Source organism: Protobothrops mucrosquamatus, unplaced genomic scaffold (genome assembly GCF_001527695.2).
Source record: "Protobothrops mucrosquamatus isolate PMUCROS unplaced genomic scaffold, P.Mucros_1.0 scaffold2372, whole genome shotgun sequence".
Classification (NCBI taxonomy): Eukaryota; Metazoa; Chordata; class Lepidosauria; order Squamata; family Viperidae; genus Protobothrops; species Protobothrops mucrosquamatus.
This window is the reverse complement of record NW_015388448.1, coordinates 152,922-177,477: the sequence shown is the minus strand read 5'-3', so window position 1 is coordinate 177,477 and position 24,556 is coordinate 152,922. Positions and strand designations below refer to the sequence as shown.

The window sequence follows — 24,556 nt, the reverse complement described above, 5'->3', positions numbered from 1 at the left end:
TGATTCAGACATGACAGCTTCATATTTGCTTTCGTGGGCTGGAAGACCTGGGTGGGTGGAAATGGGGAATTATGGTTCATCTTGCTTGGTGTAGAGATGTCAAATTCAGTACTGGCCGTCTGAAAAGGATGAAGGAGCTGTGAACACGAGTAGCTGACAGCTAAATTAGCTATCCTTTGAAAAGGAGTTTCCCCTCTCCTATTATAGAACTGATTGTTGTTGTTAGCTGTGAAGTCGTGTCTGACCCATCGCGACCCCATGGACGACATTCCCCCAGGCCTTCCTGTCCTCTACCATCTTCTGGAGTCCATTTAAGCTCACGCCTCCTGCTTCAGTGACTCCATCCAACCACCTCATTCTCTGTCGTCCCCTTCTTCTATTGCTCTCCATCTTATAGAACTGATACACCTTTCCTATTTATCTCTCCCAGTACATCTTTCTTCTGCCTGGGAAAAACGTCTGGCTAAAATACTAGAAAAAAAGATATTGCTTGTCTCTATGGACGTTTGTGAAATTTACTTTTTTTTTTTTTTTACTAAGAACAACCAGTTAAAGCCAGATTCAAAATGTTTGTTAGAGAGGAGAGAAGCACTTCCCTAATGTCCTAGTAAATGTGGAAGAAATGTGAAATAGCCTGTGAAACCACAATTTGTGGAATTCAGTGTAAAAGCATCTTATGGGGTGGATTTTCAAGGGTGGTAAGTAAACGATAAGGGAAAGCAAAATATTTAGAGTATTTTCTTTTAGGTCTGGATTTAGAAATGCAATAAAAGGGGGAGGGGAGTCCTCATTAAGGCAAGGAGCAATCAGTTCAAGGTTCCAGGTGCCATTCACTACCGCTAGCATTGCCCACACCCGTATATTCAGACAAAATGAAAGTATTTCTTTACTCCTTGCCTTTCTTTCTCCAGCTACAAGAGAAGTGCCTGGATTTTTGACAGGTTCAAGACATTGCACAAGAGCAGGGAAGACCCAGCTGAGGAAACACAATGGCTATTGCCAAATGCAAACCTTCCCTCCTCCTCTCTCAGCCCACAAAGTTGTGTGTACTTCCCTGTACCTCCCCCCATTTTATCTCTCTCCCTTCGCCCACAAGTGGCATTCTCTTTTTTTTTTCTCAACTTGGGTGTATCTCAGAACAAGCTGAGAGGTTAAAAGACTTTAGGTGTGTGTCTCTCTCAAGGGAAAGAAGAGAGAGGTGGCCCGAGAAAGAACGGATGGACGGGAGCCCGTCCCAACTTCCGCCGCTTGCCTTTTGACAGAAAGTAAGACCAGAGTTCAAAATTCAGACAAACATCGCTGAATCAACACAGGAAAAGCCTTCCTCAACGACCGTCCGTAGGCCGGGGAAAGCGATTGACTGCGAAACCTGGGTGGAAAAAGACAGGAAACCCTGCTGTGATGAGGTATGTTCTATCAAGGGCACTGGTGGAATTAAACAGGGGGGTTTCAATGTGAACTTCTGACCAGCAAAATCTCACTGATCTTTGTAAAAAAACACACATTACTAATGTAAGCAGCCATGAAAGAAGCAATCTCTTGGAGCTTCCTGGAGACCAAGTTGTGAGGCACAGACACAACTTGGTCTCCAGGAAGAATCTAGTTTGCCTCGTTATGTGGGAAGGAGAACAAGCGGTCTCCTTTCTCTCCATCGTAATGATCTCGGCCAATATCTGTGGATTGCCATTACCTTGTTTTGATGGGGAAACGCTTTCGTAATCCAGTGCGTGGTCTGTGGCGAGCAACCAGGGTGGCTGTGTGCTTGTGAAACTGTCCGTGTGATTTCCCCCTGCTACCGCAGGCCTATTGAATTTCTGAAGATAGGATGCCCTCCATCAACTTACATGGCTTTAGTAGGCTGTTTGATAAATTAATGGGGAAGAACAGGGTCGGGTCCCGCTTCCTGGAGGATTCTGTTCAGTTATGGAAGGAGACAAGGCGCCACATTAAATCAGTCTTTTAATTTGATCAACCGTGGCTTTTCTTCTTGGGTTCTCTCTGTTTAAGGATGTGTGTTGGGCTTTCTTAAATTTCAGCTTCTACATGGCGATGACAGCGATGACAAATTGGCAAATCTGGCTTGGACAGATTAAGAATCGAAGTTTGTTATGTCCGGGCAGTCTATAGAATTCAATCAATTTCTGCCTGTTTTAGTAATGGGATTCAAACGGTTTTTATACTCGACTCTTTAACTTTACAGAATATTTTTAAAGGGGCAAGGACTGCCATTCGGCTCAAAAAAAATCTGAAAAGACAGAGAAAGGAGATGAGATGAGGAAGGAAGGAAGGAAGGAAGGAAGGAAGGAAGGAAGGAAGGAAGGAAGGAAGGAAGGAAGGAAGGGGTTTGAAACGTCAATCAGCATGAGTGAAGGATCAGCCAGCTGGGTTTTTTTTGTGTGTGTGTGTGTTTATGTGGTAATTTTCTCTATTTCCTCCGACACAGATTCTGCTTCTTGCTCCTCGCTCTGTGGCACGGAGTGCTTGGCGATGTCCTCCAGCTAGACAAAATGTACGGGAGGATCGCCTCTCCGGACTTCCCCAACGTCTATCCTAACAACAAGGAGAGGATATGGAATATCACTGTTCCCCAAGGCTATGTTCTGCGCATCTATTTTACCCACTTCAACCTTGAGCTGTCTTACCAGTGTGAATACGACTATGTCAAAGTACGTGAAACCTCTAGCGCTTATGTAAGCCTGGCTTGTGTGCATGTGGATTCCAGTGAGCAAGCTTTTGATTCCAGTGAGCAAGCAACCTGACCTTGTGTCGTATTTGCTTGGCTCCAGGAAGATGGAGCAAGATTCTCTTGCTTAGGGAGACCCCGTGTGTCCTTACCACGTCGCCAGAGAACCTCAGGGGAAGGTGCAAGTCAACGGCCGGGCTCATTTCTGTGTTTGCTTTGCAGCTACACTCAGGAGGAAAGGTCGTGGCCACTCTCTGCGGGCAGGAGAGCACGGACACGGAGGAGGCCCCTGGGAAAAAGACATACCGCTCCATTAACAACAACTTAGCAGTGACTTTCAGATCGGATTATTCCAATGAGAAACAGTTCACGGGCTTTGAGGCCTTCTACGCTGCTGAAGGTAAGAGCAGGAGAGAAATGGCTGGGGGGGGGGAAGATGGCAACCTTATGGAAATGGGGTCTGCCTGAGACCCCCCATTGGTGGAGTCCAATGGGCACCAGTCTGATATGGTAGGAACTAGTTACTTGATCGTGAGGTGCTATATTTGATCGGCAAAAGGTTCAGTCTCGGACTTCTCCTGGAAGCAACTCTTGAGGCTAACCTAGAATTGCTGCCACTGGCTATGATCAATAATGTAAGTTTAGGAACAGGTACAGTGGGGCAAAGTAAGGAGTGGAGTTCTTAATCTAGTTTTCACCTAGAAGGTGCTTTGGAAGTTACAATATAGTTTCGTGTATATTCTCTAAATCAGGGGTCTTCAAACTTGGCCCTTTGATGACTTGTGGACTTCAACTCCCAGCATTCCTCAGCCAGCGTGCACACTGGCTGAGGAATTCTGGGAGTTGAAGTCCACAAGTCATCAAAGGGCCAAGTTTGAAGACCCCTGCTCTAAATTGAAACCGAGGGAAATCGCAGGAATGGTACCGCTGAACGTTGGAGGGGTCTGCAAAAGACGCGGAAAAAAACCCACAGAACTTTGGACCAGAAAGACCCGTAAACTAATACCACTTACAATCCAGTTGTGGTATTTCCCAGGTTGTGTGTCAGCAGCCAGCCTGCTGCCTCTTGCTTCTACAAATCTTGCCCCAAAGAGTCACATTTTATTCCACAAGTCGAGCATGCCCCTCCTCCATTGCTGTTTTTCTCTTTTAGACGTTGATGAGTGTGAAGGGCAAGCCGACGGCGAGTTGCCTTGTGACCACCACTGTCACAATTACCTGGGCGGCTTCTATTGCAGTTGCCCGATTGGCTACCTTCTGCACAGGGACAAGAAGACTTGCAAAGGTGAGTCCAAGTTCCTAGAAAGCAGGGAGGCTGAAGTAGTCAAAAATTGGCCCGCGCGCGTGGATACCTGAGCCTTTTATTTTTTTTATTAAAAAAACACCATTTCCCTAATTCGCTTACGCAAGCAGCTGCTGCATGTTTCATTATGACTTAAAACAAGCTAAGCTGACCAAGTACCTTCAGAAACTTTAGCAAGCTTTGGTAACTTCAGAAAAGGAAAAAGAAATGAAAACCTGGTATGCCGCTCACTCAGAAGGATGCTATTCACCAGCGTCGTTTTTCTTCTTGTCCGTCTTTCTCGTTTGCAGCGTGAAATAAGCTTGCCGCTCCCCAGCTTAGGCAGAGATGGAGACAGGGGTCTTCTCCTGAAAAACCCGCGGAGGGCTACCTTCATTCCGCGTCTAGCTCTTCCCTTTGCTTCTCCCATGGTGATCTGCCTCCTGTGGTCAATAAAATGGCTTCCACCCTTTCCCACCTTTCGGCAAAGTTTTATTTTGCAATGGCACGCTACACAAGGGAAGAAGGGAAACGGAAAGAGGTCACCAGCTGGGCTGAAAACTGCCCTGAGAGGACTAGGCCAGGAGGGAGAGTGGACAGGCACAGGATCATATAAGGAAACGGTATCCTACCCAGATCCAGCAGGTTTCCTGGGAGGGGGAAAGGAGGAATCGGAAGGAGGCTGAAACAGAATCACAGTAAGCTCCTGCCTCATCTGAAGCTTAATGCCAGGAGAGACAGATTTTCCAGTCCACCTAAATCTCAGCACATTACTGCTTCATAGTCCAATCACATCACACTTAGAAATTGGGCATTTTGGAACAGATGAACAAAAAAGAGATTTGAGCTCTTCCTCCGGGGTTTGTTCCATCAACCTCCCAACGCCTCTCCCTCCCTCAATATATTTTTCTTGGAGCCCTGGGGAGGAAATAAAACACTTGGGGAGGACAGTTGGGGAAGGAAATAAACATAGCTGCCCCCCCCCCCTTGCCAACCTGCTTCCTATAGGAGCCTAAAGTTCAAAGCAACTCTTGGTTTACTTCATCCATAAGACCTGTCGTCTCAAGGGTGAGACTTTCTAGTGGGGAATTGACGGTTAAGCTCAGACATCCATAGATGGTTTGTACTTTTAACTGTTCACACTTGGCCCTAACCTGTAACTTCCTGTCTATCTTACTGTAGGACTTAGCCATCCTTATGGGTAAATCATGGTTTATGCTTCGGTTCATTCACAGAGCCAACTAGCTTCTCCCCCTTTATTTTCTAGTCATCGGTCTTTGCCACGTTATCCCAGTCACTCAGGAACCAAAATTTACGGGCAACTGTTAATTTCAGACCTAATGATCCAGCAACCACACTCTTTGCCAGTTGAGACAGGCTTGTTCCGAGTCTCTGGTGGGCACTGCAGTGTTATCTCCAATAAAAAATATAGGCCTAAGTGTAATTGAATGCTCTCTTGATACTCCTAAAACTCAGCTGGTGTTTATGGCCAAAGGCAGAACCGGGAGAGGGGGGGCGCTGCTTTTGTGCCAGGGCTAAATGTGTGTGTGGGTTTGTGTGCTTCTACAAAATAAAAACACAGCCCTTGTATTCAGAAATGCTGAATTAATATTAATGCCTGCTCCGCTACGTATTAATTGAACTGTGCCTGTGTGACACCTCTGTCGATACGGCTCTCTTACTGGTGCCCAAGCCATCTAATCATAAATTGAACTGCATTAAACTTTTAATAGTCTACCAGGAAAAGGTTCGGCGTTCAGCGACACCAGATTCTAGAGAGCGTCGTTTTTCCCTTCGTCCATTCTCTGGCCTTCCTTACGGCAGATATGGGGAACCTACAGGTCTCAAGCGTGGCACGCGACCCCAGACCTCCCCTTTTCACCTGTCGGAAGAAGAGGAACGTTTAGCGGAATAATTAAACTCACTATATTTCATTTACATTCAATTTAAATTAAAAGGAAAGGTACCGAGGGGAAATTAGCAGACATGTGTTAGAAGGGCAAGTCCTGCCTCTGGAGACACTGTGGCTGTACATTTCTCGGCCACAAAAACTCGTACAATGCTGGATTTTTACCCCGGGAAACTCTGTTCCACCTGGCAGCCGTGAACGGTGTCGTCAGGAGGCGACTTGCGTTTTGGGAGATACTGAGAAGGAAAGAGGTGGATGGATGGATGGATGGATGGCTGTGGCACAAACTGCACTGCGAACAAACATTCCGTCTCTCTCTCTCTATTGAGAACTGCGTATTAGTCAAAAGTGGGAGGTTAACAGGAAAGCTCTTTTTCTCCTTCTGCTCCTAACAGGACACCAGGATAATAAGCAGGTATCCAGACTGTACCCAGAGGGTCTCAGCACAGACCACCCTATCTCTAAATAAGAAATGATGGGAAGCACCCATCGTTGCTTTAAAGCCCTTTAAGAGAGCCCCATCCCCCAAACTAGGTGATAAGTACAATTAGTCCTTGACTTACAGCCACAGCTGAGCTCAAAATTACTGGGGTGGAGAGAGACCATTTACTAAGTGTCCCATTTTACGACATTTCTTGCCACAGCTGTTAAGCGAATCAATGCAGTTGTTAAGTTAGAACAGTGGTGAGATTCAAAAAGGTGAACAACCAGTTCTGTGCATGGATGCCACTTCCGGAAGTCCATTCTGGGCCTGGGCAACAAAAAGCTAGCTACCAGTTCTGCTGAACTGGTGCGAACTGGCTGAATCCCACCACAGGGAAGGAAGGAAGGAAGGAAGGAAGGAAGGAAGGAAGGAAGGAAGGAAGGAAGGAAGGAAGGAAGGAAGGAAGGAAGGAAGGAAGGAAGGAATTCAAATAGGTGAACAACCGGTTCTCTGCATGGATGCCATTTCCGGAAGTCCATTCTGTGCCTGGGCAACAAAAAGTTAGCTACTGGTTCTGCCGAAGTGGTGCGAACTGGCTGAATCCCACCGCTGAGTTAGAACCAGGTTAATCTGGCTTTCCCGCTGACTTGGCTTGTCAGATGGGCAGCAAAAGGGGATCACATGACCCCGGGGATACTGCAACCGTCATAAAGATGAGTTCAGTTGCCAAGCGTCTGCATTTTGATCAATGTGACCACAGGGATGCTGCAACGGTGTGAAAAAACGGTCCTACGTTACTTTTTCCAGTTCTGTTGAAACTTCAAATAGTCGCCAAACGAACCGTTGTTCAGTTGTGGACTGCCTGTACTTGCTCAGATCAATGAATACTTCAATCTCCTGTTAGCCAAGCTTCCCTGTGGAACACTGGGGGGTTTACATCTCGTTTCTTTCTTACGTCAGCCCAAGATTCGAAAGGGTCTTTTTTAGCTCAAAACTCAGTGCGAACCTTGAAATGAATGTTTTTTGTTTTTTTTAAACTGCATACATTTTTTTTTCTGAAGAAGGCTTCAATTTTTTTTTCTTCTTCTTCTTCCCCCCCCCTTCCTTTCAGCGCACTGTCCGAATAAGGTGTTGACGGCAAGAACTGGAGAGATCTCCAGCCCCAATTATCCCAACCCGTATCCTAAAATCTCCGAGTGCAGCTATAGCATCCGGGTGGAAGACGGTTTCATGGTCATCTTAGAATTTGTGGGGATCTTTGATGTAGAAGCCCATCCAGATGTACTGTGTCCTTATGACATCCTGAAGGTCAGTGGGGTTCGCGTTATAGGTCCTCCGTGGTAGAAATCTGGATTTTTCACATAGCTCTATTTAATTCACTGCAGGTAACTAACACAGAGACCAGCTACACAAAGCACCCTGGCATCATGATTAGTTGAATAAACTACAAATGGCTGGGTTCAAGATATGTTAAGCCCTAAATTACAGTTCACAAACACATCTCTCTCTCTCTCTCTCTTTATCTATCTTTTTCTTTCTCTATCTATCTACCATCTCTTTCTATCTTTATCTATCTATCTATCTATCTATCTATCTATCTATCTATCTATCTATCTATCTATCTATCTATCTATGTATCTATGTATCTATGTATCTATGTATCTATGTATCTATCTATCTATCTATCTTTTTCTCTATCTATCTCTTTCTATCTTTCTATCTCTATCTCTCTTTATCTATCTATATCTTTCTCTTTATCTACCTACCTACCTACCTGCCTACCTACCTCTTGCTCTATCTTTCTATCTCTTTTTTTATCTTTATCTATCTATCTCTTTCTCTGCCTACCTACCTACCTACCTACCTACCTACCAGCAAAGCACAAAAGAAACACAAAAGCTTTAAAACAACTGATAAAAATCAAAGAAGAAAATCAAAAAGACTTTCAGAGGCAAAAGTAGACAAATGACATGACAATCTAGTATGATGTGTGAAGCCAGTCAACGCCACAAGAAACCTTCAAAATAAATTAATATTTACAACATATTTCTATTTTACCACACTTGTGAGCCACGAGGTCCTGTCCACAATGACCCGATACAGGCTTTCCAAAATTTAATCAAGAGGATTTCCCCAAAAACTACTTGCCACACAATCATTTAAATTTAAAGATGCAACCTGAAATAAATTTAATACTTGCCTTTAAAAAAACGATGGCACATTTCTGCACACCTTCTAAAGCCATTTCTTTCTCTACTGTAGGATCACACTGACAGGGATGCTTATGGAATGACACATCCTAAAACCATGCAGTACTTGTGTTACAGTCAATCCAATGAATTTCATACATTTTCTGCAGCCTCACAACAGACAAATTCTATTTTGGAGGTGTTATCTTCAAAACTTAGCATATTTAAAATAACATAAAAAGAAATTAAAAAATAATCGAAGAAGTTTCTTTCTTAAATGGGGACATCAGACAGAGCTTCTCAGACTGCAATATCTGGATGTTGAATGCTATAAAGTGCCTATATTTTGTGGTTCTTCCAGATTAAGACACCCAAGAAAGAATTTGGTCCTTTCTGCGGCAATTCCCCACCTCCCAAAATTGAAACGCGTACCAATACGGTGGATATCACGTTCATCACCGACATTTCTGGTGTTCATGCTGGATGGAAGCTCAGATATCACACAACAGGTTAGAAGCACAACCTGGGGTGTCTGCAGAAACTGAACTATACTAGAAAGTACAGGGATGTCCTCCATTCATCCATGAAGCAAATTATGTTTGGAGAAAGGGGAGAAGCACGGTAAAAAGGCGGGGGGGGGGGGAAGGCAAATTTGAAATCCTGTTGTAAAGGGATACGGGTAGTCCTCAACTTACGACGGAGTCCAAAATTTATGTTAAGACATTTCTTAAGTGAGTTTTGCCCCGTTTTATGACTTTTCTTGCCCCTTTTATTAAGTGAATCACTCCAGTTGTTAAATTATTAACATGGTTAAGTGAATCTGGCTTCCCCACTGACTTTGCTCGTCAGGTTGCAAAAGGGGATCACGTGACCCCGGGATGCTGCAACCGTCATAAATATGAGTCAGTTGCCAATCGTCTGAATTTTGGCCCCGTGACCATGGGGATGCTGCAATGGTCATAAGTGTGAAAAACGGTCGTAGTAAGTCATCTTTTTCTCAGTACCATTGTAACTTCAAACGGTCACTAAATGTTGTAAGTCAAGGACTGCCTGTGGTTACGTTGACCCTCAAAACAGCAGCACTTAAGATCCTTTTGAGGCAAGTTATGCCAATTTTACCAACAGGTTCACAATACAGATGGTTCCTGAAGCAGTTGCAGTGGGGCCAATGATACAGCCCCTATGTTGCATAGATTAAATTTCCATTCAAGCTAGGAAAATTAATAGAACAGGAATCCGAAATGTAGAGTTCGAGAAGAACTGTGGGATGATTTAATTGTGCTTTGCCAAAAAGCTGGAAATCAGGGCTGGGTTTTTGTCTTTTTTTCCCCCGTTTTCCAACTCTGCAGCTTTGCCATGTCCCAATCCTCAAGCACCCCCCAATGGCCGGATCTCCCCAGCGCAGGCAAAATATATTCTGAAAGACTTCTACAGCCTCTCCTGCAACGTGGGCTACGCGCTTTTGGAAGTGGGTAACGTTCTTAACAGTTTTTATTTCTATGGATTGGCAACGATACAGATCGGTATAAATTTTGAGCCGTGGAACTTGGGCCGAAGCAGCTCCACCTGCAGAGATGAAAACACGATACATTATATAAATGCATTTAATATTGAGCTGTTGTTAACCTTCCCCAGTTTGGGTCTTTCTGGTTGGGGGTGAAGGGACATCAAGCTTTTGCATTACACAACACTGGGTTTTTTTGACTTACTGTTTTTGGAATGGTTACCAACAAAGGCACTCTCCAATCGTGATACGAAGTCCCTGAAATCTTTCGTTTTTCCTCGCACAGAACAAACTGATTGTCAAATCCTTCAAAGCAACCTGTCAAAAGGATGGTACCTGGAACAAGCCAATGGCCCAATGCACCAGTAAGTCTTTGCAGAATTCACATGGCACCTGCAGTCCTCAGATATGTTCCTTGTTTCTTGTGGGAGTCAAGTCTGACCGGACAAAGCTCTCTAATGAAAATTGTGGGAGACAATTGTGCATTCGAATCTCAGAATCAAAATTGCCTGCTCTGAAATATTTTCAGCGGAGACAGATCAATATATATCCCAGTTTTCGCTATTTACTCCAAGGGAGTTAAAGCACAAAAAAATCTTTTTATCTTGCTTCCGTTCACCCTCTCATTCTTCTTTTAAAATGGGCTTCATGCTGCAAAACTCATTTGGGAAACACTTAAGAGGCAGAATGTGGTTTATTTTATTTACGAGCTAACTAAAAGAATTTGTAAGAATTAAATGCCTCTGGGTTGCAGACTCCTGGCTACAGATACTCAGAGCCTAAAATGTAAGTCTCAGAAAAAAAATGTCTTTGACTTGGGACCGGCTTCTCTACTGCCTAGCCTGCCACTGTTTTTATCCTGACTTTTCTTGTCTGCATTCCAGTCCTTCAGACACTTAATATTTCTTCCTTTCCAGTTGTTGACTGCGGCCCTGCCAATGACATAGCGAATGGCACACTTGTGTATGTCACCGGAAGAGAGATTTCCACGTATCAAGCTGAAATCAAATATAACTGCGAAAGCCCCTTCTACTCCCTGAAAACCGGATACTCTGGTAAGAGAAATCTTTTCTGGCAAGTTTGCTTGAAAAAACTCCGTGATCCCAGAGGGAGTTTTTCAAAGGGAACACGCAGACTGCAGCTCTCCAGCATTCTAGTTAGCAGGATCTTCTATTAATATTCTCTTGTCTGAAAAGCTCTCCCCCTTATTTGACTGCCTCAATAGACATCCCCCCCCCCAAAAAAACCCCAACAATTCAGTGTTTATAAAAAATGAATTCTGCCATCCTTGCAGTTTCATGAAAGCTACTCAAAAGATTGCCCCCTGTGCGAATGAAGCGCTGCTTTGGGGGAATTGTGAACCAGCATACGGAGAAAGAATTCTACGATTATGTGACAATCAAACAGTAAGAGGTGCTCCATTAAAAAAAAGGAAAAAAAAGGAATGCTGGGCTAGGGTCTTGCTTTAATTGCTCTGGTAGGGCACCGTGTCCGCACCTACTGAGTGAAAACTGCTTTTCAACTTAAGGCATTTGTAAAACTGGTGGAGCAGAGAGGTAAGGATTCCGATATTGCTGGGCACAGAGGCAGGCGCAAGAAATCGGGAGCCAGGGTTAGCTCCAAAATTAAGTTGACTTCATGCTACCACGAAGCTAGAATCTATACTACTAATTGTCAAGGCAAATTGATGGTAGATAAAGAGTCCATGAAGTTTAAGGAGGGCTGGACTCTTATCTTGTAGGTGCAAAGGGACTCTGAACTGATGACTGCTCAGCCGGGTCATCTACTACAGGGGGTATCAGTAAACTGTGGGATGCAAATTGGGGTCTTCTGGTGAGGGTTAGGACTGTATTTAAGACTGGTGGGAAAGAGCTGCCTGCAATTTGAAGCATGGGTGGCATAGCTCTTTACCAAGACTATTCTGTCTACACAGATAACTACCGGTGTGCCCCTGATGGTTTCTGGAGGGATCAGAAGGGAAACAAAGCACCTCCGGTCTGTGAACCAGGTAATATATATATGCAAGTGCTCTACAAAATTTACATAAGGATATGATCGTAGGCAAATGTCACCATTTCCTTGCTTCGTGCTGCTTATCTGCTTCCTGACCTGCCAGCTGTGCATAATTGTGGTGTGTGTGTGTGTGTTGGTTTGTATGCGTGTGTAAAATCATAGGCATAAAATATTCCAGTTTTTTGTTTTTATCTCATGCGGATTTTTTTTCACAACCGTATAATCAAAGATGACTGAAAGTTATTTTTCATTAAGCGTTAACTATTTCACTTTTAACTGTACAAAAGAAACTATTGTAGGTAGGCACTATTCAAGGCTAAAGACAGGGCATTACAGGCTTTTGGATGAGAAGTACGTGAAATATCCTTTATGGCAACCTTTTTTCAAAAAAAAAATCTCTCCAAGAACTTCTGTATTAGTACAAAATAATCTTTGTCTTTTATCTCATCAACTATTTAATTAGCCAATGAAACTGCACCATCGGGGGGGCATCTGAAACAAAGCCAGTATTTGAGAAGACCAGATTGCGCCACGTAGTTGTTGCACGTTTTGTGTTACCAATAATAAAGCAGCATTCGTATATGTCAGGGGTGTCAAAACTGCCGGCCCGTGGGCCGGTTGCATCATACGGAGGCCGCGCCCACCTCAGCTCCGGCAATGCAAAAAAAGTTGTGATACATCACAACACGTCACGTGACGCGGCGAATTTGACACCTGTGATGTATGTGGAGAAAATAGTTGAGCCATTCAGCACCTGGGAGATCTCAAAGCAAGACCACGCATTAAGGAAAAATGGGTATTTCCATACTTACGCGGCCTAGGTTTGTGACTAAGAAACATGTCTTACATTAAATGTTTTTAAAGCTGCAATAGATACCACCATGTTACAATGCAGCCGTAGCTTTGAACTTTGCTATGGGAAAGACAATGATAACCACCTCTTGAGGTAGGGGAAAGAGAAATCTCATAGCTTAGGGGTCAAAAGTGCTTTGCAAACCTGGCATCCACATTTCAACCACCACCACCACCACCCTCCTCTCTGGAATTCCTTGTTGGGGCAGGGAAAAAAATGGGAAAATAAACGAGTTTGGAACACGTAATCCAACTCTCACAAGACACTTTTCTAGGACTTATAGACTGAGGCCGGGAGAATAAAAACTCACTGAACTAACAACAGTTTTGACTCGTATCTCCTTTCTCTTCTTTGCCAGTCTGCGGAGTCCAAACGTCTAACACTCTGAAGCGTATCTTTGGAGGGCAGAAGGCTCTGCTAGGCCAATTCCCTTGGCAGGTTTTAATCACCGATGCGCATGGAGCAACTGGAGGAGGAGCCCTTTTATACGATAACTGGATCTTAACCGCCGCTCACGTCCTCGGCAGCCCAGTTGACGCCTCCTCCCTGACCTTGAAACTGGGGCTCCTCAACAAACGCTCCCCTCATTACCACCAAGTCTGGGCAGAATCGGTTTTCCTCCACAGCGGCTTCGTCAACGACGGCATCGACTTCGACAATGACATCGCTCTGATTAAACTGAAACACAAAGTTCCCGTTAACAAAAACATCACCCCGATTTGCTTGCCGGGATACAACCCCGGCTTCCGGGTGAACACGAACGACACGGGAATCATCGCCGGCTGGGGGAAAACGGAGCGGGCCCGGCAGTCCCGCTTCTTGCTGTATACCGAGATAGACGTTGTTGAGCCTGACAAGTGCAAAGCGGCCTACGCAAACCGGACTTTGGAAGGGAGAAAACTCGTGCTGACGGAAAATATGCTTTGCGCGGGAACTGAGGAGGGGGGGAAGGACTCCTGCTATGGGGACAGCGGAGGCGCCCTGGTGTTCTACGATACTAAGGCCAGGAGGTGGTTTGTTGGCGGTGTGGTCTCCTGGGGTCTGGAATGCGGTTCTGCTGGGCTCTATGGGGTCTACACTAAGGTGCCCAATTATACGCCGTGGATCGAGGACCTAATTGCACGCCATTCTTAATCAGGTTTTTGTTTGTATTTTTCAATAAAGCATAGAACACAGTTAGTTCTGTGGATTTTAATAATGCTCATCTATAGCCCCCCTCCAAGCTGACTGGGGTTTATTTTGGAGAAAGAGCCACAGAATCCGATTCTACGCTGTGCAACCAACAAATCAAGCTTTTTCACCAAGGCGAGTTGGGTTCTTTGTGAATTTCTGATGACAAAATCTCAACTTAAAAATTCCACAGGGCCCCCCCAATTATTATGACCACGGCCCATTTTAAATCAAAAAGGTTCGTAGAAATCGCCCAGCCCAGATCTATTCATTTTTTTTTTCATGGGGTTAAAGCCATCAGTTTTTTCCTACCGTATTTAAAGACCAAACTTAAAGTCTACCATTTTAAAGTCCAAATCTTTTAACTCCACTGGGGCTAATCTCTCTCCCCGTCCCCTTGCATTTACATTTACTGAAGCTTATCTTAATTAGCTCAACCTAGCAAACAAGGAATTCCATTATTAGCTACCGAAGAGTTGGAGGTACTATTCTCTTTTTATAAACAGACATCCCTGACAACTGGTGGGGTGGGAGGGAGGGAGAAAGAGTGTCAGGAGTATGCAGCCCATAGGAACAGGGCAAGAGCCCAGAGGCCCTGCTCATTCAGCTGTTAACAGTTTGGTCTCAACTGCTGCGATCAAAATGCTCCAAGATTTAATTCACGCCCACACAAATCTGGACTGGAAAAAGGAATTCTCATCATCACATCTATTTGAGTAGCAAAGTCTCAGTAATTAAGAGATGGCTCAGCAGGCAACTGAAACACACATTTGCTCACATTGGGCCTCTGTTAAATTACAATGCTGCTTATTACTAAATGAAGCTCATTAGCAAGATAATCCTTCTAGCGGTGGTAAACCGACTGTGTTCCTTATTTCCCTCTTTAAATTGCATTAGCACAATACATACAAGGGCTACAAAAGTTAAAAACAAGACTCCAGACAATCAAGTTATGAGAATTCTGTTTATTAAACTCACTTTCAACACTAACGGGGGAAAAAAATTAACGATATGAATCATGTTTGAAAACATTTCTAAGATGCTTAGGGATTGGAAGGGAAGGGACATTAGAGCCCTTAGTGCTTGAAGTAGCATTAAAATGATCACCGCATGGGTCCCCCTCTCTGTTCAGAAGTGGCCCTTGGGCTTTATAAATACAAGCTAACATAAATTACTGAAACCATGCTAGTGAGGTATCAAACTTACCCTCAGGATCCTTCCTGGGATGACACAGTTTAGCCTTGGGAGGTCCGAGAAAACCATATTAAGTGTTACTCAGCAGCAGTAGCTGGTGTTAATGCAAGTGCTAAAATGCAAAATGCAGATGGTACAGATTTTGGCAAAAGGATCGGATTTAGGCGAAGTAAAGATTACGCAATGTAAGACTTATTATGTCCTTTGGAATAGTCACAGATCTGCTTTACATCAAGAACCATCTTCTGGAGTAATAAACCAGTTTTTAGTATCGAACAACCACGCCACAATAAGCACCCAGCACATAAGTTTTAAGACCTACACTAACGTCCTTTAAAAGGAAATAGGATTTTAGGCTGAAATGCAAACAAAATCAGGGAAGCGAAAGGAGGTTTTAAAATGTATAAATTTAGTTGGGACCAAATTGACGGCTCCCACTACCTACCAAATGAAAGCTGTAAGTTTGTATCGAGTAAGGAACAGTATAAGGCCTGCAACTATCATTTAGAGCCAAATGTTTGCCAACACTTTGTCCAACTGTTCACCACATTGAAACTGAGGTTAATAGCATCCTATTCCCAGCAGGGCTGAATGCCCTGAGAACACAATGCTATAGATACTCAAGGGTTATTTGGGATCTTTGCTTACACCCAGGAAATTAGTGGTGCCTGCTGACCAGGGATGGGGTACTTCATGTAACAGAATTGCATTTCAGATGTTTATCGCAAAAGGTATGAAGATAAGGCTGGGTCTTAAGTTTTGGAGTTTCTGCTACATGAGGCAGGCAAACCTAAAAAACATTTTTTAAAAACTTAATTTTTATCCTAAATGATACTTTTAATCAATTAAAAAATAGGAGCTCTTTTGCTCCTGGGGGCTGTCAAACACACACACGTATTACTTAAATCAGTTTTATTTAAGAATTTCCTACATTGACAAATCTTATAAAAAAGCATCCAAACACAGAACTTCAGCAAACAGCATTCATATGGATATCTTACAGACAGAAAAAACGTCCACCCGCAAGGGAACACCTGAGCTCGCAAGTGAGCTTTGCTGGAAGAAAAAAAGAAGAAAAAAAAATACACAGAAAGCACACTACGAACTGGATGTTCCCATCAAAAGCCCCACCTTCGTTTCACATTACCACACTTACAGGATCATTGAACAAAATAACACACACCATACAGCATTCACAGCAGAGTTGACATAAAGGAGAGGAAAAAAAAAATATACAGATATTCGTTTCACTTAACACATCCAACTAATTTGGTTAACTAAGTAAAACGCCCTCCTCCCCCCCCTTTTTAAAAGTTCTTCCAGATCAGATGTCCGTTTGAATGCAAGGAAAACATTCGTACGTCTGCTCCCATCGCTCTCCGCACACTCTCTCACCAAAGCCACAGGGTCGAGGGACATTGCGTCAAGAAAAAAAAAATGTTTTTTTAAAAAAATCCCATAATGCACCACCAAGTCTCTCTCTGCATGCGCCTCCTTCTTTTTCTCGCACATACCAAGCCCTCACATGCCTTGGCACCACAAATCCAATCCCACACAAGGTTTTCAGAAGTTCAAACAAGCCTTCTGGTTTTCCATCTCACAGCCTTGCGTTCACAGCGTTGAGTACGACTCCATGAAATAAAAAGAGGAGCGGATAAAATGGAACACCCACCATCTTAAGACGCAGCATGTGCAGTGTGATGGAGTCTTGGATGAGGAAAGCATGGAGACAGGAGTATTCCTAAAGCAGATATTTTTTTTTTATATATCTATATATAGGTGTTTGTGTTTTTTTTTGTTTTGTTTTTTTTGTTTTTTAACTGCACTGTTTTCAATGAAGTGCTTCTTCCAGACACACTTGAAATGAGATGAACTGCAAGAACTAAATGAGGTCTCCGTACTGTACTTTAGTATGAGAAGGGAGACAGTGTTAAAAGGAAAAAAAGCCGACACCAACATTGCATTCTCCACACAGGACATTTGGGGGAGGGGGAAGGAGAGAAAGAGAGAAAAATTCTTATGGCGGGGGGGATCAAATTAAATATTAAAAGAAAAAAATTAATAAGGATAGGATGCAGTTTCTGATATTTTTTTTTTTTGAAACATGCATAAGATCTCAGCTAACTAGGAAACGAGGAATCAAATCTTTACAAATTCCTATTTAAATTGCAGCACATCCGTTTACCAGTCAGGGAAACAGTTCACGTTCAGCCACTCAATAATCCCAACTCATGTATTCCAACTCATGGTAACAAAACCTATAAAACTTCATTTAATCTTTTTTTTCCCCCTTACAAAAGAAAAAAAAGTGTCAAAAATACTATCGAAATATACTACACACTGAACAAATTTGGTTGGTTTTTTTTTTTTTCCTTTTAGTATATGCACTTTAGATTATACTTACCAGGAGCTCTAGAAAAAAAAAATTTGATTTCCCACCAGAGTCAGTATTAAGCCTGCTTACATCCCCCATCCCGATGATTTGGAATCCATGCTTGAACCAAACCCGCCGTTAAACCCACTGCTGGAGCCTGTGTTGGAGGAGCCCCACCCTATCGCCGGGCCAGAGTTCGAGCTTCCGTAGGAATTGCTCCCGGAGCTAAACCCTTGGTTCTGCTCCCTCTGCATGTTGCCCTGTGGCTGGTTGCTCCCTGATGGCCCAGACTGGTTTTGCTGGCTGGCAAGCATGCCCATCATCCCCCAGCTGCTTTGCAGCGCTGCCTGGGCAGCCGCCATCATGGCGGGATTGATGCTAAAGGCCCCAAAGTTCATCCCAGCTCCCATGTTACTGCCCTGGCTGTTACCCAGTCCACCGCCTCCCCCGCCTCCCCCCCGGTTAGGAAATCCCCCCTGATTCCCAAAGCCTCCTGGATTACCACCAAATCTTCCACCTCTTTCTAGTTGTCTACTGCTATTATGCTTAGGCTCAGCATTGGATATATGGACGCTGATTCCTTTTATGATCAAGTCCTCACCACAGAGGGACTGGGCGACCTGTAAGGAACAAGGAAGGAGGGCTGAGCAAAGGGAGGGAGACAACAAATGCACAAAAAGCAGCACAAGAGCAGCAATGAATATCTAGGCTCGTTTGAAGTAGCCATGATTACCCAGCATTCCCTCACAACAGCAGAAAACTACTCTCTTTTTCTGAAACGCCAGGAGTGCGCAATACTAATTTTAACTTGCACTGTACTTCATACCCATTCTGCTCAAGTCTGAAACAAAAAACCCATTTCCTCACAAAAGCTTCCACTGACCCTTCTAAAAGGGAGCCCATCCCATACAATTACCCCGATTATAGCTCTTAGGCAGCTGAATTTTGAAATTGAATGCTGCTTCATACAAATTTATAAGTAACCACTGGCCCAGAAGTCTGTGGCAAGATTAATCAGCTTCCCAGGCAAACAAGAGTTAAGAGTTGTTTTTTCCCCCCTTCATTCTCAAGGGCAAAAATGATTAACAGCCAAGTTTATTTACAAGGTTTGCTTTGTGCCCATTGTTATTTAAACAGTGGCAATGAAATGGAAGCATCTAATTACACAGTAATACTGAGATACTTTAGATCAGGCTTTCCCCCGAATGAACACCTCTCTTAAAATGATTGGGTAGCTGACAGGAATAAAGCATTAGCAGGATGTATGCAATTTATATGCCTCGTAATTCAAAAGCCAACTGCATTTACATTTAACACACGATGAAATTAAATGCAAAACTGCTTAAGGAAAACAGAGCATGCTCCTCGGGGAAAGAGCGCATTGGGTGAATACCTGATCATCAGCAAACGTAACGAAGGCAAAAGCTCTGAATGGTTTGGGAATGAAGACATCAACCACTTCTCCGTATTGTGAAAAAAACTGACGGAGCTCATCGGCAGTCATGTCATCAGTGCAACGGCCAACGAACACTTTCCTGCTACGCAAAGGTTCATCTGGACTTTGCTGGTACCAATGCAGAAGATTTTATGTTAATTATATAAGAAAACAGTTATAGGGGCCGTAACCAACAAAGGCTTTTCTCCCCTCCCATATAATAATGCAGCAAGTAGCCAACAGGGGGAAAAAAATGAAACTTTGAAGTTGTCCCTTCCAAAGTTCAAGTGATATGACAAGGAATTTGAAATTGGAAAACTAAGAAGGGCTTCGCTCCATTCGCAAAACCCCCGTCAAGTTACACGAACGCCCGGACCGCTCTGGTCTTCTGCCAACTTGTTTCGTAGAACAGAATCCCTGGGCCCAATTCGACCCGCAACGCCCACCAATGTCATAACGTACCTTAGAATTGGGGAGCTTGCAGTCGCACCATCTCCCATCGATCATGTGACGCTGGGACATGACTTTCACTTGGGTTTCGTAGTCGGTAAATCTCACAAAGCCAAACCCCTTTGAGTGGCCAGTTTTGATGTCCTTCTTAACCTAGATTTAGGGGGGGGGATTATAGGACCAGAATGGCATTATGTCACTACATGCGCCTTGTTTCTAAAGTAAATTTGAAATACGTAATAATGGAAACATGCTAATGTTCTGCCCCTTAGCTGAAGCGTCCATCCTGCGTTATGGTTTCTGATGAAAAGCTGCATAACCCTGGAAAGGCCGTTCCATCTGGCCCAGAGGGAGGAGGGACAGGTCTTCCCTGCTGAGAGGGGGCTCCATCTGAGTCCTCCTCCAGCTAAACTAAATTTTCATTCTAACGTTAAGGACCATCAAGAGCTTGTGCCAGATACCTGCACCATGAGAACTTCTCCAAACGTGCTGAAATACTCCTTCAGATCTTGCTCTGTTGTTTTCCACGGAAGACCCAAAACTATCAGATCGGAAGTTTTCTGCACCGCCCGTTTCACTTTAACGGCTGACGAAGCATCCGTTTCGTCCATTTTCCTCTTGTTGTCTAAGACACAGCCATGGACACAAACACAGATTTACGTTAATCGCAACAAGAAGGCTCCCAAAGTTGCTGGAAGCTGGGCAGCCTATACTTTAGCGAACTATGATCGTTTGTGCAGTCAGAACTTTAAACTATTATTCCCAATTATTTAAAAGAATAATTGATTTAATTTCCAACTATGTATTGTTATAGTTGATAAGAAGCTTTTTTTTTAAAAGAAAAGAATAACTTTAAACACACACCTTTGGGATAATTCACCACGTATACCAAATTTCCCCAGCCATTATCCGGCGCATGAAGAATTCCTTCCACTAATCGGACTCCTCTCATACACTGAGACACCGGGTTTCTGTAACGCAGGCCACATGCCCCTGGGAATTGAGCAGTAACTGTGGAGAGTAACACAGTCCCATCATCCTCGGAAGGGATCTCAATGGGTTCCTCATTCTCATCTTCTGTAACTCGGATGTATTCCGACATCTCTGCCGTGATGTTACTGAAGGGTAAAAAAGAAACAGATGAATAAAAAGCAACATGCAATTTATAAACAAAAATAACCAGTGGTTTGGCTTATGGCAGAATCTAACTACTGTTTATTTGACAGAACCTGAATTGAAAAAGGACAGATTGTGACTAAAATAATAGAGCATACTTTGTGTGGTAAAGGCTGTAAATTCAATCCTTGTATCTCTAGTGGAAAGAAATACAGGGGACTGAAAAATATTTAAGAACCTAAAGATCCACTTACAATCAGAATGGACAATACTAAACTGAGTCTGCCTCAGTACAAAGTACCATCCTATTTTATACACATCTTATTTTTACCTTAATAGCATTTGGGAAGATGGGAGACAGAGGTTAATGTGTCTTCCTTACAGTCCTTAAATTCAGAAAGAAAAAATAATGAATGCATATTGTATTTTACTGTATTTTAAAATGCATACTGTATTTTTAACATTCAGACATTTGGCATACAAAATCACTCCATTTAAATAATATAGTACCAACTACCATTTTAATTCCAACAGTAGCCATTCAGATGCTCAGTTACATTTACACTTACACGCTACCTTTAAAGCCTACACAACACATTCCAGTTAATCTAATTATAAAGTAGCTACTATCCCTGCCATCTTGCCAAACTGAAACCCGTCAGCCAGCTATTTAGTAACAGGGTAATTAGCAAATCAATTCCACCAGCTCAGCAAGACACTAGCCATTTTTGACTATAGTATATCCTTTGGCTTTCCTGTTCAACTGAACATGTTAAAACAAACAGCAATTTCTGTATACACCACAACACCAAAATTGGTCCCTTTCTCTTACACAGAATCCTAAAGTATTATGATTTGTTTATTCCTCTTTGTCTTGTATTTTTACTTTATAGGCTGATAATGTTGCTTACTCTCAAAGAGAAAATATGTGTATGGATATGGATAAATGTATAATTAAAACAACACCCATCTTGTTTTTAACTGATCTATAAGCTGCCACAGTAGTAACTATGCAGAAAAATTAAATATAAAGTCTTTAAAGAAATAAACTTTTAACATGCAATACTACAAAAAGTAAAAAATCTTACACAAAATGAGGAATAGCATACAGGTGGTCCTCGACATAGGACCACAATTGAGTCCAAAATTTCTGTTGCTAAGCAAGATAGTTGTTAAATGAATTTTGTTCCCTTTTACAATCTTTCTTCTCAGCTGAGTGAATCACTGCCACTGTTAAGTTAGTAACACGGTTAAGGCTTCCCCATTGATTTTGCTTGTCAGAATGTCGCAAAAGATGATCACATGACCCCAGGACATGGCAACTGTCATAAATATGAGTCAGTTGAATTTGGATCACATGATCATGAGGATGCTGCAATGGTCATTACTTGTGAAAAACCTCCATAACTTATTTTTTTTCCAGTGCTGTTGTACCTTTGAACAGTCACTAAATGAACTGCTATAAGTCAAGGACTGAAACTGTTTCTGACTCTAAAATATGCATTAAAAACCTATTTCCTATTCTGAAGAGTTTCATTAGCAATAGCATTAGCATCACAAATGGAAAGCTGAGTACAAAGTTTATTCCGGTCACACAGTTCAAAGAACCCACAACAGGGACGTATGACTCACTTGTTTCAAAGAAGACTGCTTTGGAATAAAACTGTCACTAACAGTATCAATGGGATGAAGATGATATAGTACAGAATGTATGTATTTTCTTGAACTGACTCCTCTATCATTCTGGGATGTCAGAGCTAATTTTCCTCCCACTTGGTTGCCCCTAACAGACCACTTACAGAGTTCTTACTGGATGGCAAGCACACAACTTTGCAACAACTGCTGATAAAAACTGCGGGATCTAATAGAAATTCAAGGACAATCCATTTCTGCTGCAAATGGATTTTCTTGCAAGATGCTTTTTTTGTTTTGTTTACAACTGTAAACACACACTCTAATGGTACAAACAGCTACAAATGTAGCCACCCTGGGAGAAAATTACCCATAAAATGTACCCTGGAGATTAGATTAAATATTCTCGAAATAATTACGCAAAAAAAAAATTCCTCTCTTTTTCCAATTGTCCTATCGAAGGAGGTAACTCAGCAATTTAGAAACAACTTGGAAGTAAGAAGTTTCCTTGACTTCTCATTGCTTCGTCGTAATATCCACGAAATTTTCTTGACACAATACCGAAGTGATTTGTTTACTGCCTTCTTTAGAGATTTTTTTTTTTTAAACTTCTCAGACGAACTGACAGCCCTAGGATTTGCTAGTGGTTCCCCATCCAAGTTCTTAGTCCGACCTTTATTTAGGTTTTCAAAATCAGCGGCGGGAGGGAGGAAAAAAAAAAGACACAGGTTGAAAAATACTTGAAATAAGGAGCAGAGGCCCAGAACTGAGGCAAGCCTCGTTTGGCTCTGATCCAAGACCACCACCTCCTCTGAACTACAAGTCCCATCAACCTCCATTCCTCTCAGCACTGGCTCGGAATTGGGGGGAGGGGGGGCGCAGCGGGAGCCAGCACGAACTGGAAGGCGCCTTTTGCGAAAAGAAGGCCTCGCTGGCTAAATGGTGGAAATTGTAGTTCCCTCAAACATGGAAGGCTCCCAGCTGGAGAAGAGCGCGAGAGAAAGGCCCATACCCGCCATCGGGGCTCGGCGGGGTTTCAGTCACCGCAGCCTCCGCGTGAGGGCCCGGCCTTTCCCCCCTCGGGCGACCCCTGCGCCAAGCCGACTCGTCCTCCAACCCCTGGACTCACCGCTGGCGCGAAGCCTAGGCAGGACAAGACAGAATCGGTTGCGACTGGGCCGCGAGAGGACCTTGGGCAAGCTCCCGGCTGAGGCCTCCACTCTCCTCGCTGTCGACAAAATGGCGGCGCCCTCTTTTCCCCTCAGCAACTGCGGACCAAAGCGGGTCCCAGAACGAGCCACGCCAAGGCGCTTGGGGGGGGGACGTCGGGACGTCTCACTGAAGGCTTTGATCATCGCGAGGGAAAAATGTGCTCCGGAGGGGGCATAGTTCAAAATTCTTTTTACTACTATTTCCATTTCGAAGTTTCTCACATTCTCTTTCTTCGCCAAAGGACCTAATTTGAAGTCTGTGGTACAGTTCCTCCCCCCTTACAGAAACCCAGGAGTGGTATGGCCCACTCGGCCGTGTCATGCGCATGCGTTTACAACGATGATGCCAAGTTGTTAGTGGAGAGGCGCCAGACTCTTTAAGGAAAGCTCGTTTCAGTAGCGTCTGTTATTTCTGCGCATGTGGAAAGAGGCGGGATCTGGGGAACCCGAGCGGGGAAAGGGCGGGAAAAAATAGCGCATGCGCAGTCCCGGAAGTGCGAAGTCTTCCATTTCCTTTGTGACGAAGGGATTGGTGTAGGTTTTTGCGCTGCAGTTTTTAACAAGCGGCCCCCTCAAAAAGTGTATTTTTACCCCCAAATTTCTCAAAAAGTGTATTCTTACCCCCAAATTTCCTCCTGAGATGCGTGTAGACTACCGAAGTTGACTTTGTAGCGAAATTCAGAGCTATAAAAGGCCGGTTTTGCAACTAGACTCCTCTTTTCCCCTCAATAATTCTTGCAGAACTTTTGCATTTAATATTTTAAACATTTAGAGGGGTTGAAACTCACCCTGGGTCGTGCCTACAGCCAATGCATTGGAATAGACCCTTGTAGAAGCTTTATTTCTAATTTAAAATACTGCACCTGACGCATAAAAAAGCTGATTATTTACAAAAAGCCACATAGTAAATGTCAAGTGAACAGTATATGCCCAAGAGTTACAAGAGCAAGCCAGAAAGAAACCCACAGAATAAGCTGTATACAAATAAGAGTATCCTGTTTTTCCTTTCATTTCTTTAAAATACATTTTGTGTATTGTATTTTCAACATTCCATGTTCTGCTAGAAAGTAGTAAAGAATAAATGAGACAATTTACTGCAAGGCAAGCTATTTTGTTA

The 24,556-nt window shown here is 43.3% G+C and overlaps 2 protein-coding genes across 6 annotated transcripts; one reads left to right on the top strand and one right to left on the bottom strand.

The window, feature by feature from the left end:
- Positions 1 to 597: 597 nt before the first annotated feature.
- Positions 598 to 14,008, top strand: MASP2 (mannan binding lectin serine peptidase 2). The gene is made up of 11 exons (XM_015824849.1): positions 598 to 1,406; positions 2,444 to 2,666; positions 2,906 to 3,083; positions 3,837 to 3,968; positions 7,410 to 7,606; positions 8,849 to 8,996; positions 9,837 to 9,955; positions 10,278 to 10,356; positions 10,909 to 11,046; positions 11,925 to 11,999; positions 13,216 to 14,008. The coding sequence occupies exons 1-11, from the start codon at positions 1,402 to 1,404 to the stop codon at positions 13,989 to 13,991; spliced, it is 2,070 nt and encodes a 689-aa protein (XP_015680335.1). The 5' UTR covers positions 598 to 1,401; the 3' UTR covers positions 13,992 to 14,008.
- Positions 14,009 to 14,971: 963 nt separating this feature from the next.
- Positions 14,972 to 23,499, bottom strand: TARDBP (TAR DNA binding protein). Of its 5 annotated transcripts, none has more exons than XM_015824846.1 (8): positions 23,358 to 23,499; positions 20,928 to 20,982; positions 20,345 to 20,598; positions 19,942 to 20,105; positions 19,493 to 19,633; positions 18,989 to 19,159; positions 18,098 to 18,215; positions 14,972 to 16,962 (listed from the first exon to the last, which is right to left on the bottom strand). In XM_015824846.1, exons 2-8 carry the CDS (start codon positions 20,936 to 20,938, stop codon positions 16,898 to 16,900), a joined length of 924 nt encoding a protein of 307 aa, XP_015680332.1. In that variant the 5' UTR covers positions 20,939 to 20,982; positions 23,358 to 23,499; the 3' UTR covers positions 14,972 to 16,897. The 5 variants fall into 5 exon arrangements, with proteins under 5 accessions (XP_015680332.1, XP_015680333.1, XP_015680334.1 ...); XM_015824847.1 differs by having other exon boundaries at positions 18,113 to 18,215; XM_015824848.1 differs by lacking the exon at positions 14,972 to 16,962 and adding an exon at positions 16,996 to 17,186.
- Between the last annotated feature and the right edge of the window lie 1,057 nt (positions 23,500 to 24,556).

Bases quoted from the DNA above. Each gene is read 5' to 3' on its own strand.
- MASP2 (XM_015824849.1), top strand. The intron at 3,084-3,836 runs GTAAGAGCAGGA...TTTCTCTTTTAG, and splicing joins GGCCTTCTACGCTGCTGAAG to ACGTTGATGAGTGTGAAGGG. The intron at 10,357-10,908 runs GTAAGTCTTTGC...CTTCCTTTCCAG, and splicing joins GCCAATGGCCCAATGCACCA to TTGTTGACTGCGGCCCTGCC.
- TARDBP (XM_015824844.1), bottom strand. The intron at 19,160-19,492 runs GTACGTTATGAC...CATTGGTACCAG, and splicing joins GCAAGCTCCCCAATTCTAAG to CAAAGTCCAGATGAACCTTT. The intron at 18,216-18,988 runs GTATTCACCCAA...TGTTCCTTACAG, and splicing joins TTACGTTTGCTGATGATCAG to GTCGCCCAGTCCCTCTGTGG.